General features: G+C 45.2%; 1 protein-coding gene across 1 annotated transcript in view; it reads right to left on the bottom strand.

Moving 5' to 3' along the window:
• Window positions 1-6,067, bottom strand: part of LOC132474994 (RNA-binding protein Nova-1-like) — a 17,929-nt gene extending 11,862 nt beyond the window's left edge. Inside the window, exons 1-2 of the mRNA XM_060075947.1 lie at window positions 4,838-6,067; window positions 2,467-2,535 (exon numbers count right to left, since the gene is read on the bottom strand). Of these exons, the coding sequence (XP_059931930.1) occupies window positions 2,467-2,535; window positions 4,838-4,994 (226 nt within the window). The 5' untranslated portion in view covers window positions 4,995-6,067. The remainder of the gene's footprint in view (window positions 1-2,466; window positions 2,536-4,837) is intronic.
• Window positions 6,068-12,915: the final 6,848 nt, after the last annotated feature.

A 12,915-nucleotide genomic window follows, 5' to 3' on the forward strand; every position in this document is an offset into this window, starting at 1 on the left:
GAAAAGAGTTCCCGTGCCGAGGAACACAGCGTTCTCCGGAAGGTTCCAGAGGCAGCGTTCTCCGGGTTCCATTCAGTTCCTAGTTTCATATCTTCCAACTAATTTATGAAGAAAATGCAAATCCTAACGTTTAAAAATGATTGAACTGGAACAACATAAACGCTTGGAGTATGTACTGGAATCAAAACCGCCAAAGCCATAATCATCTTTTATCCCACTGTGAATGTTTCCTCGTAACAGTGGGGTCTCCACCACATAAGAGGAAGCTGTATGTAGCTCAGAACTCAGAAAGTGTAGTGCTGAATGGCTTTGTCGCTCTAGTCGGCCAAAAGCAAAATCACAAGGCTTCCTTCCCTGTATCTCTAATGGCTCAATGAAGTGAATGTGTTCCTAAAAGATGCTCTGTTCTGCGCCGGTTGCAACAGAAAACACTAACCTTGGATCAATACCGTCAAAGACCTCATTCAGCCAGGACTCAATGAGCAGTGTGCACGCAGTTTGTGCGTGTGCGTGAGCCCGTTTGTGTGTGTGCGTACACGCGTGTATCTGCATTTATAATGATGGAATACATCAGTTAACTCACCCATTGCACAAAAACATACACACACACACGTACAAAAACACACAGGCACACGCACAAAAACATGCACGCACGCACACACACACACACACACACAATATAATCTAAAATTCTAAAAGTTGCTTGGCAAGGGCAACCCAACCCCCCATTGGCCTCTGCTCACCGAACAGCAGCCAGTTCTTCCATTTACTAAATGAACATATAATATCCCAAGTCTGCAGACAGCAGGATAGGAGAGCGGAGGAGAGGAGATCAAAGTATTGCATTTTTTACTAACCATCAAGGTAAAACAAGGCCTCTGAATTATTTTGCTTACACGTGAATAATGCCTTGTTGGCCTCTGTGCTTAAACCCTTGCTATTTCCCTTGAAGCCAAGCCCTAAATTATAGCGAGGGATTTGCCAAGCGCTCTACCTAACTATAACAACTTAGGAGTGAGAGTAGATGGGCAAAACAATCTCTAAATCTCCCTTGCACACTCCTGCACTTTTTCCCTGGCACTGACGAAGGGATCCACATTCTGAGTCTCAGGGTCTCTCGACCAATCACACGTGAGCACAACTTGCTAAATAATACAATTTAGAGTCTGATCCGTCTATCATTTCAGTTCCTTTTGCAGTGGTTCCTCGTTAGGCAAAGACTGCTCAATGCGTTCCTGCCTACATACCATCAGCCCAATGGTTGTAATAATAATAAAATGACTATTGGAAAATGTTAGAACTGCATAATATTTCAACCGTAATAACTGCTATCCTTAAGAAGGGTTGGTGGGAGGACTACGCTATGAAGTCGAACCACTGCTGAATCTGATGAATTATTACGACGAGAAGTCAGGATTTTATGAGACGGACGGTTTGATTTACAGCATGCACTGTCATGGCCGCCGTGCCATACCAACCATGCTAGCCTCCTAGCTTCCTAGCCGCGGCAGCTCGTCCGGGATACTAGCATGATACTTAACCATCTTTCCAACACGTCAGCAGTGCCAAGTGCACTTTTCTCTCCCTCTGTTTTTCCCTTCCCTCAGATAGATTCGGACTAGCTGGACACACACTAGTTAAGACCTCGACGGAAAAGTTGAAGATCACTTATCGTTTTGAATTTATCTATATGCCTTTAAATAATGTTTCCACACTCGAGATTTCCACCATAGTTCACGATTTGCAGTCCTATTTCTTCGTTAGCTATTGGAACATTTTGTACGGCAACATTCAATTGATGACAGTATTTTGTGTGGTGCACCTGATTTCATCAGCCATGTTCAGGGTACTCGCTGTTTTTTAAAAAATATAGTTCATCATTGGTTCGATTTCAGGACACATAGAATTAATTCAACAAAACAACCTGGACATTTCAACAATATATCCATAAAACATCAGCAACATTTCAGTACCATGCCATTTCAGACTGCAAACACGCTAATGCATACTGTTAGTCCACCATAGTCCATATCAATTTTGACAACCCCACAATACATTCAAATACCTTGTATTAAATAGAGTTATACCCAATAGTTCTGATGATAAACAGTGTTTACCTGTGGGATAATGTTGAATAGCATGGGATAAAAAAGAAATATAGAATTTGTATAAAAAAGCATGGGAATGGATGTTATGGACTTGAATACATTTAATATAAACAACAGATACATGCATCAATCTGCACCATGAAATATGAATTGAAAACGTTCAGTTACGCTCCCTGTTTTGTGTATCAGTGTTAGCTTAGGAGTTGAATAGCTCTGAGCTTTATGTGACAAACACAAAAGAGCACATCACAAACTTCTCCCCCCACACTGTTAGATCCTGCAACAGTAAGTATTTCAGCAGAATGAAAAAATTAAAGTAAGTGGTTAAAAAAGATCAAAATGGAAGGATCCGTCTTACCATGAGTTTCAGTTTCTTGGTGAGGGAATACAATGGCTTCAGTTTCAAAAAGGGGCTGCAGGTAGGCCACTACAGAGAGAGGAAGCAGAGGGGGGTGCGTGGCGTGAACTAGCATTCAGAGACACAACCAGTTATTTTTTAACATTCTTCCGTTAACCTTGAGCAGCACTTCTGAGAAGACTTTTGTAAACGGGGTATTTTCTAATTAATTCGCTGAAAGCATACGTTATGACTGAGCCTCCAAGGTGCGATAATACAAAGCAGGTTGGTTATGCCGGCTTCATGGTAGGCCACCATTTTATGGTTACATTCTGCACTTTTAAGTCGCGTTGACTTATAAATTGTGGTGTCTTTTAATTGAAAGCCAATCAATGTTTGACCACTGGAGCATCATCATTCAGAAGGAACTAGCTTCCTCTTGGTTGAAATCAACACCCCTCTTCATCATAAAAATCTCCAGGACGCTTTTAATGTGGAAATATCTTGTCGGTTGGGGAAGGAGAATCATGCATAAGTTATAGGCCTAAAGCAAGTCCCATCCATGGGTCGCAGCTCTTCCTTATAATTACACACGCACATGTTATTAAAACATCCTAAATTAAATGTATTTTCAATAGAAAAATACAACGATGGCTGTTTATTTCTTGGGGATGGGGAGGTCAGAGGTCGGAGGTCATAGCATCCTAATTTTTGTATCAAATATTGTGGGCACTGGTGCAGCTTGTGAGACGAGATCGCTGGGACCGTTGACCTTTTGACCCCCGGGGACGGCTCTGCAGCGGTGCGCTCCATCCGACTAAAAGCCTGTAATAGCCGCTGTGCTCATGGCCCTCGGTTCACCCTTTTCATTTGGCGGCCGGGCTGCGGTGCCTGCCGTACGTCTCTGGAGGGCCGCCCGGGGACGCCACACACAGGGTGGTCCTCCGTAAGTGCTCAAACACAGCCTCATCAATCCACTTTTTAAACAAACGCCGGTTTGAAACGCAGCCGGGACCCTCAGAGCAGGGCGGTACTGGTCCCTGGGATGGCAGTTGGGTTTGGTTTGGCATTCAAAAGGAAAATAAGGGTTCTTCCTAAGCCTGGGCCAGATTGAAATCAACTGATGCATTAAGGTATTTCTTCTTATTTAAATAGAATCCATACAGTCACCTATGTATTTGGCGATCATTGTATTGTTTTCACTCCTCTGAGGTCGCAGGTAATGCTGAAAATACCTGAGTCTAGACTCTATCATTTGTAACGATGTTCTCTGTGACTTTTGGCTGGGCTTTGGTTAGGACAGCCAAAAGGGGGACACCTGCAATATACGGGGCCTAATATAACCTCCACCGTTATACGGAAAAAACACATTTTCTGAAACAGTTTCCTTGTTTCACTTCGATGTCACGTGTTCTCTTGTCTAAATCATACGTGTGCGCTGTGTGTCTACATGTGCGGGATGGGGGGTGCATGGTCGGAATATGGCTTGTTGTAATGCCGGATGACGTGAATGCTTGGCGCATGACAGCATGTAAACAAAAAATAAAGATGGTGATTATCATGATAACAAATAATCATAGCTCATTAAACCAGGTCATTGCGCACAAATACGTTCAGAGCATTTTTTTAAACAATTCGGACGTCCTTAGCATGTCCCAGAAACTCCGGTCCTCATCGTCTAAGAATAGAACAATGCCGAGGTGGCGGAGGAGCAACGTGCAGCAGCAATAACAGTTTTTCGTGCGAGCTGCCCTAGATGCTCACCGCGTGTGTTATATGGACGTGCGTGTTTATCCGCTTGTATAATGTAACCCACATAATAAAGGGACGCAGGCGGCAGCGGATGATGGGAGAGATTAACTACACAAGGTCATCCGTGGAAGCCAGGGATGAGAGCGTAGAATCATGCTCCCTGCCTCTCGCCTCCGGTTCGCCTGTTTACATCTCGGCTGCTGCCTGCGGTCGCTGTTATTCTGGTCTAGTATGGCCGCCATTCTATTTATGTAAAAGTAAAATAAACAATGCGCTGCCCGATTAATCGGAACGCGCATAATAGCGAGGAGAAAGTGACGGATTCCCTCCAAATCCGCGAGGCGCTCTCCCTTTCATTGTTTCCAACGACTATCCACACAAAAGCGTCCCCTTGTTATGCACTCCAAGCCTCTAGAAGATGGCTTCAGCTGGCCCGAAGCGAGGGGGTTTATGCGCTATCTGCATCTGCATCTAACATCATTAGGGCGCCAAATCAAATCGATATCAGATTAAAGCGTGCCGATACGTCAGGAATCGAATCAACCTGCTCTCCCCTCTCCCTTTCCCCCGGCGCTACAGCGGCCGTGGACCGTCTCTCTGCAGCCCACCGGAGGTTCACACGTCCCGTCGGTCCTCTTACCTCCTGTGTTGGTGCGCTTAGTGCTGCTCGCCTCCGTGGGGGTCTCGAGCGGTCTCTTACGGGAATCCGGAGGGTCGGACTCCATGTGCGGTTGTTGATTGTGGTGGTGAGGATTTGAGAAAATCCCGTTTTGTTGTACTGCTCCGCCGGCCATCATTTTGTAAGCTTGGTTTTAAGGATGCGACTGTTGCGTTTAAATCCCCCCTAGTAACGCAACGCGACGTAGCCTTCCGCACGGGGAGTCTTCCTCAGAGGACGAAAAGGCGATTTAGGGAATTCAAAAAAGAAACGCGACCGTGGTCGGTGTCGCGGTGCGTTGCTGTGTCGCCGACGCGAGGAGATGCTAGGCAGTATGCAGGACGCGTGTGTTTAGCCCGTGAGGCGATGCAGGAGCGGGCGGATGTTTGCTCCAAAAAAAACAGATCCTCGAAGCCTTTTTTTTTCTCTCGCCTCTCCGTAAATAAGTCTAAACTCTACTTGACGTACAAATGCTGCGTCAGTCGGCCATCAACCCCGTGATACGTGGTGTAGGATATGTCATTCCGCGGCAACATAAAAGCGCGTACACATGTCAGGCAGTGTGTGCGGGATGATGGCGCTTCTCCGTGGTCCTCGGTGCAGCGACGGGCGCGGGGAATAAAGCGATAAATAAAACACACGCACAACCGGGACAACAAAAAAAGGAGGCAGGAATCAATTCGGGTGTAAAAGGAAGAAAAAAGGACGGCAGAATAAAAAACTGCTTTTTTGTCGTTCTTTTGATCCTTATGGGCTCAACGCGGTCATGTAAACACCCGAAGGTGCGCGGTGGTGGTGAGGGGGGTCGGGTTGTCGGTGGTAAGGGTCCGGAGGGGAGAAGCTGTGGACGGAAACAAAGCTGCTGGAGAAGAAGAAGAGAGATGCGATTTTTTTTTGTCCTCTCTCGGTGGAGATGCTGCAGTCTTTCCTCAGAGCATCCCTAACGCTGACTGGCTGGCAGTTCCGAGTGCAGAGGAGTCGGTGACGTCAGAAGGCAGCACAGCACATCCCATACCCCCTTTCTCCTCAGTCGATTGTTTGCGCGAGGGCGTGTGAGAGTGAGCGAGAGAGAGAGAGAGAGAGAGAGAGAGAGAGAGAGAGAGAGAGAGAGAGAGAGAGAGAGAGAGAGAGAGAGAGAGAGAGAGAGAGAGAGAGAGAGAGAGAGAGAGAGAGAGAGAGAGAGAGAGAGAGAGAGAGAGACGCCCCCTGCGACTGCGATTGGTCGAGATTTCTCCGGCAAAACTAAAAGGACAGATCGTATGGAGCGAGAGCAGCACGTGACCACGGGATGGAGGGATGCAACGGGAGGACAGAGAGCGGCTCCGGGGACACGGACACGGTAACGGCCATGGGGAACGGGATGAGGGGCTCTTTGGTGGACACCGAGTCTGTAAAATGAAGCTACCTGTGCGGACATTCAGCCATTGATAGAGGAGACTCACAAAAGGCAGATAGGCAAACTTTGCCCCCCCGCCCCCCCCCCTCCAGCCCCGGCGTATTAATCCATGTGCGCATCCGGTAGCCTACTTGATGACAAGCGAACCGTGGGATATAGCGCGTTCCTACCTCGACCTGTGCGATAAACACATCACCTATAGCAAACGCCCCGCCAAAACCCGCGCTTGGTTCTCCGTCCCTCCTCTTCTCGAGCCGCAACATGACATTATCACAGTTCGAGGGGAAACACAAAACCGAAAGGACGGCATGACCGTGTCAGAGCCTACCTGTGTTACCATAGTCGCGTGACCCACCTGTGCGTAGTAGTGCTCCCGCCATTTCTGCACGCGCGCCGTCTCTGCGTCGTAGATACGGAGGTAGTAAGGCAGGCTCCGGTGCCGCGAGCGGTCTGACAGAGCAAAGCGGGCTTTTTACTGCTTCAATCTTTACACACATTCACACGCACACACTTGGCACAGGCTCCCCTCGCGCTCGCTCTCTCCCTCGCTCACGCACGCGCACGCACACTCACACACATCCACAGAGACGCAAATACTCGGCGAGTGACTGTCCAAATGTGTCTCCACCCGTCTGTCCGTCTGTCTGTGTCTTTTCTTTTCCTGTCTGTCTGTCTTCAACTCTATCTATCTATATCTCCATCTATCTCAGTCTCTATCTCTTGCCCTAATTGCACAGGAGGCTATCGGCTCCTGTAGATTCAAGTCAAGGTGACATTGTTCTGCCGGTACACAAGCACACGCAAATGCAAAGGCGCACACACACTCTCTCGCGGGACGCAGAGTCGCACTGTTGACCAGCTCTGTCGCTACCGTACCATTTCGCATCGCCATGAGACACACACACTATAAACCCACCACAGTCTCCCCCCAGGAAAGTAATGGCCGGCATACGTGGCAAATCCGAGGCAGATGTATCGAGCTGGAGCACTGCACTGCCATGTGTATCTAAGAAATGAACTCGTCCAGCAGACCTCGCGGTCGTTAATTAGGCCTATTGGCCCTAATGAATGGGCCTAATTAACTGAAGCAGATTATTGCATCACTGACCCTGCCTCGGCCACGTGTGTATGTGTCAAAAACTCCCCACATTTAAGAATGGCCTGCAATCTGTCAATCCGATCAAAAATATAGGTATATCGCTACCTCACATGACAATATGAATCTGACTCCCATGCTGTATATAAGAACTTGAAAAGAACCGCAAAATGTAGTTGTTGGACAGTGTTGTACACAGTAAACATTTACAGTTTTTATTTGAATTCTAGTTTTACCCATAGCCTATTTACCTGCTTACAAAATGTTTGAGCAAGAGTTGACAGTCTTTTAAACTCGAGGTAGGCCTATATCTGTCACATGTTCTCGAGCGGTCTGTTTTTCCTCCGCCTCTGCATCCCAGATGTGACCTGGTCTACTCTCTTGCCTGCGGTTCACAGACTGCAGCAGGACCGTAGCCGATGAGGTCCAGCTACATGGGGCTGAATATCTGGATTTTTTACTCTAGCGCTCTGATGAAAACCGACCTACATTGTGATCTTCTTGCGCCCCCTGTTGTATAACCTTAAACATTACGCCTGTTGGTTCGCCGTTATTCGATACCACCCCTGTAAATGTTTGAGATGTTCATCACCGTGTTATGGTCATTATCCTAAGTCCTACAGATATGTTAAGTGTACCTTAATGTGTGGGAAATATTTGTTCTGTTATATATGCCTATGCCAAGTCATTATCGCCATTGTTATTCATTTATAGGATTGAAACCATAAAACCACCTAGTAATTGTTCTATTTAATAGGAATTTGTGAGTGTAAAGGCCTCATTCATGCCAACACTATTGGCTCTTTAAGAAATTTCACATAAACACGTGTGTGTGTGTGTGTGTGTGTGTGTGTGTGTGTGTGTGTGTGTGTGTGTGTGTGTGTGTGTGTGTGTGTGTGTGTGTGTGTGTGTGTGTGTGTGTGTGTGTGTGTGTTTTGGATATTTCTGAACTCTGCGACACAGTGGCTATAAATGCGTTCAGTTTGGGGGTATTTATAATGTCTTTTTATTATTTATTGTTATTATTTTTCCAGTGCACTTATTACAGTTAGTTGATTCAACTTGCTTAACAAGTTGGATCGGATCGGGTGAAAATTAAGGCAAGGAGGGAAAGAGGCAACCACATTGAGGACTGGATATTGAATGGGACATTGGACAATTGGAAATTTAGCCGTTGACCATTTGACCAGATAAGCGTCACTCAGAGCCACGATCCCTGCTCCAATAAAGCAGTATAAAAAGTTTAAACTTAACATTAATGAGCACAGAAACTTGCTTAATGTCAATACAAATCTGGGACATCAAAGAATGCCTCCTCCTCCTCCTATTCAGAAAACCCACTACTGGAATTCTGTTTCCCACTACTGGAATTTTACCAGTAGTTGATAAAAAATGACCGCGTCGGAAAGACTGAGAAATGGTTAGTCAATCTATGCGAGTGCATTACCCACCCATTAATGCTTGACAAACTTTGACTTCCAGATCTGTGTGCAATGAGTGAGTAGCAGACATGAGCAAGCTTCCCAATGTTCAGTGGCCAGATAATCAGTAATCATCAGTCTGTAATAAGGCAGTACAATCATTTCATCCAGTATTAAATGAGTCGATGGCCCTTCTGTCTACCTACCGGGCTACCAACGGGCACTCTGCCCATGCATTCATTGTGCTTGACCGGAGTCTTCCACAATAATAATAATAATAATAATACATTTAATTTAGAGGCGCCTTTCAAGACACCCAAGGTCACCTTACAGAGCATATAGTCATCTGCTCTGTAAGGTGAGACCTATTGATAAAGACAGACCTATTGATAAAGCTAAACATCATATGACACAATTCAAAAAGGATAAAAATAGTGATTTTTAATTCGCCGCTGTCGACCTGTTACAATGTCTATTCTACAACTAGTTGACTTTCACTGACCATTCTGTGTCCAGACAGGGACACAGAATGGTGATGTTCCAAAACAGGTTTATTGTAAAAGTTGATTGACAATGACACATGACCTGGTGCTGATGTTGCCATTAAGGAGAGCTCCCTGAGTGTGTGTGGCGAAGGTTGGTCTAACCTGTGCACATTGATTGCTCAATGTACAACAAGGGCGCAGCCTCACCCAGCCCCAGGGTCCAACCAGTCTGACTCGAGCCAGGTGAGGGTGCTTAAACCAGACATCACCCACACACTCAACGTTACCATAAATACATTTTCCGATATAAAGGTCCCATGGGGGATAGCTAATGGAGAGGGCCCTCCATGAAACCTCTCAAATGAGGAGCCTGTCCAGCTATTTCAGTTAGTTTGTTGATGTAGCAATAAATAGACACATATATCATATAAGCTATGGAGATGACATGGCATGAGTGTATACCACGTATCAGCAGCCTGTATCAATATAAGGCCTACTGCTCTTTTCTGAAATAAGCGAATACTCATACTGAACAATTAACGTTGAGGTTGCTGTGGATGTGGCGTCTACTGCAACACACATCCGTGCCAAGGAGAGGACTGCAATGTGTCTAGGAAACGCTAGATGGTGGTGTTGCAAAAAGTGGCTTTGCTTTGTAACCTTCCTATCGTTTGTAGAACAACTTTGAAATAAAGCGTTTATTCACGGGCATCTAGAACATAAATGACTTCACAATGTAAGGATAGCGTTTGCTAAACATTAGAAATGTCATCTTACTTCATCTCGATTCTCAACTAGTGACCCTTTTTGCCTGGTATATGGTCTATTTTTATTTATTACAATGTGATTATAATTTTCTGGTTTTATATTTAAGTTGACCCTGAATACGGTCTAGGGACGCCATTTTATAGCGGCTCTAAACAAATCACGTGGAATACGTTATTTTACGGGCAACTGTTTGCTTGTTTGTTTGTGAAAAGCTGGTCCATGACAACCGTAAAACATTTATTCCATGCATTGAAGACCAAGATGAAGCAAATCACACTCTTTGGGATGGCCCCTAACACCAGGAGTGACCCTCTGTTTGACTGGAGGATTAAAATCAATAAACTCAGGTGCAAATAATGATAACTTAGAATAAAGTAGGCTGTTCACTCAATAGCTCAATTTTCAAAATGTGTGTCAATCAAGGTAAGTAAATGGGGAATCGTTGCTTGCTGATATCTATTGCCCAACTCTTTAATCCTTCTGCAAGCAGTCCAAAATTCAATCCCCAGTCAAATCGCGCAGTACTTCCCACAAGCCTCTCTCTCCATGTCTCTTCTCTCCCTATGGTTCTCCCTGTGATTGGTTGATTGATGGCCGCTACTTGAGGCCTCCACCTGCAGCCATTCAACCTTCTGAGACCACGCCCAGTCTGACGCCACAGTCAGAGCAAAATAAACCTCTGCACACTATGTAGAAAACCCAATTCTATAATCTAATAACTGTTTTATATGTTTGTTAATTAATACAGTTTATACATTTATTAATATCCATTTAGAGTTTGCATTCACAGTAAAAGTTGCATGTATACATTAATAACACATAATTGTGAGTTCAAAATCTAGCACAATGTATCACTGGTGATGGCAATAGGCCTATGAAAATGCCCAAAAATAGCTAGATATTTCATAAAAATAATATTATAAGAAGATTTCGCGACTGTATTTATGTCGCCTGTCTAAAATAAGCTGGTTTATTAGTTTGGTGATGAGAGGATAAATAAGAGCGCAGATACATTGCTAACAGCCCAGAATAGGAGTGCAGGGAACATGGTGTTTGTAAACAATGAGGGAGACAGGATCTCTGACTGGCTAGCTGGCTTACCCTATTGCAGACCTGTGTGTATATCGTATGAGCTGTTTGTTTTCCAGGGCTCAAATGAGTTTACGTCCAACATTCTTCATCACCCTGAGTTGGAGTGTCTGACTGTGTGAATTCTCAGCACAAGCTTTGCAACCACGGAGACTGTAAGTGGTCTTGTGGTGCCTGTAAACTCGATGATGTGTCTGAAGATGTGTTCAAAGTGCACACTCAGAAAATGTGACAGTCGCTCAACAGAATGGACTTAGAGGCTTAGATGCTCACAGACTAGAGGCTGAGAGGCGTGCAGCTAGAGCCCTGAGCGAAGGAATTCTTCAAAATAATCGATGTCAATGGCTTTGATAACGGCCCAATTTCAGAACATACGTTCACTGCAAGGGGGAATGAGTTGAACGCCCCATTTTGATAGTTTCACAAATTAGGTATTAGGTGCCCTCAAAGAACATTGTGCGTAGAGCCCTCAAAAAGCTAGTCACGGCCCTGGATGCACAAATCGTTTATCTATTTTCGTCCTCAACCCCCTTCTCATGATCTTAGTCTTGCCTCAAGCACTGGTTCTAACAGAACAGCACAACTGTAATTGTTTGCCAGAATAAAATGAATACCATGTGATATCACTTAATGTGAATAAGTGTAATGAAAATAAAAACACACATTGCAGTTTGACCATAGATGGTGCTGTTGCAGCTGTTTGTGTCTAGTGTTTCTAGGTATTCTTTAACCTTTTCACCCCCCTACCTTCCTGTCCTCAACAGTGACCTTCTACCCTCCCCCTTCCGGCTTTTGTCGTGGTTAACCCCCCCTTTGTTTACTATCTAACAAGGCTGTGCTATGGCACAGCCATACCCATCACCATGGTTGTGGAACACAAGCCGTCAGTTTTAACCCACAACCCATGTTGTGTGTTCAAGTTGGGGTTATTATCAGGCCTGTTAGCCAAGTCATCCCTAGGACACATCGAAGAGGTGCTTGTAACCTTTCATGTTGCTATAATTCTTAATCCCCAAAACATTATTTGTGAGTCTTTCATTAAAACTATGCTTGACGGTTTTAATTATTCTTTGTCCACTTTGTGATGTCGCTACGTGGTATATAATGTATGAATAATTCAACAATGCAATTTCTATTACCCTCTGAAATTATGCATTTCCACTCAGGCGTGATCCCAGGATGCCTCTATAATTCCAATCCTCATTTGTGGTAATTGACTCCATCTTGCCAAACTGCTCAGTTTGTTACTTTCTATTGTAACCGTGCAAAGTGCAAATCAATAAGAGTAATTTCCCAAACGAGGAGATGAGCTGTCCAGCTCTATAACGGGAGCGCCACAGAACCTATCAATCATCTGAAGTCTCCTAAGGGCTGGTAGCCAGAACACTGCTGTATCAGGGGAGTCTATCCCTCTCTCCCTTAGAGCTCTATAGCTGGGGAGTCTATCCCTCTCTCCCTTAGAGCTCTATAGCTGGGGAGTCTATCGCTCTCTCTCTTAGAGCTCTGTAGCTGGGGAGTCTATCGCTCTCTCTCTCTTAGAGCTCTGTAGCTGGGGAGTCTATCGCTCTCTCTCTCTTAGAGCTCTATAGCTGGAGAGTCTATCGCTCTCTCTCTTAGAGCTCTGTAGCTGGGGAGTCTATCGCTCTCTCTCTCTTAGAGCTCTATAGCTGGAGAGTCTATTCCTCTCTCTCTTAGTGCTCTATAGCTGGAGAGTCTATTCCTCTCTCTCTTAGAGCTCTGTAGCTGGGGAGTCTATCGCTCTCTCTCTCTTAGAGCTCTATAGCTGGAGAGTCTATTCCTCTCTC

Source organism: Gadus macrocephalus, chromosome 16, assembly GCF_031168955.1.
Source record: "Gadus macrocephalus chromosome 16, ASM3116895v1".
NCBI lineage: Eukaryota > Metazoa > Chordata > Actinopteri > Gadiformes > Gadidae > Gadus > Gadus macrocephalus.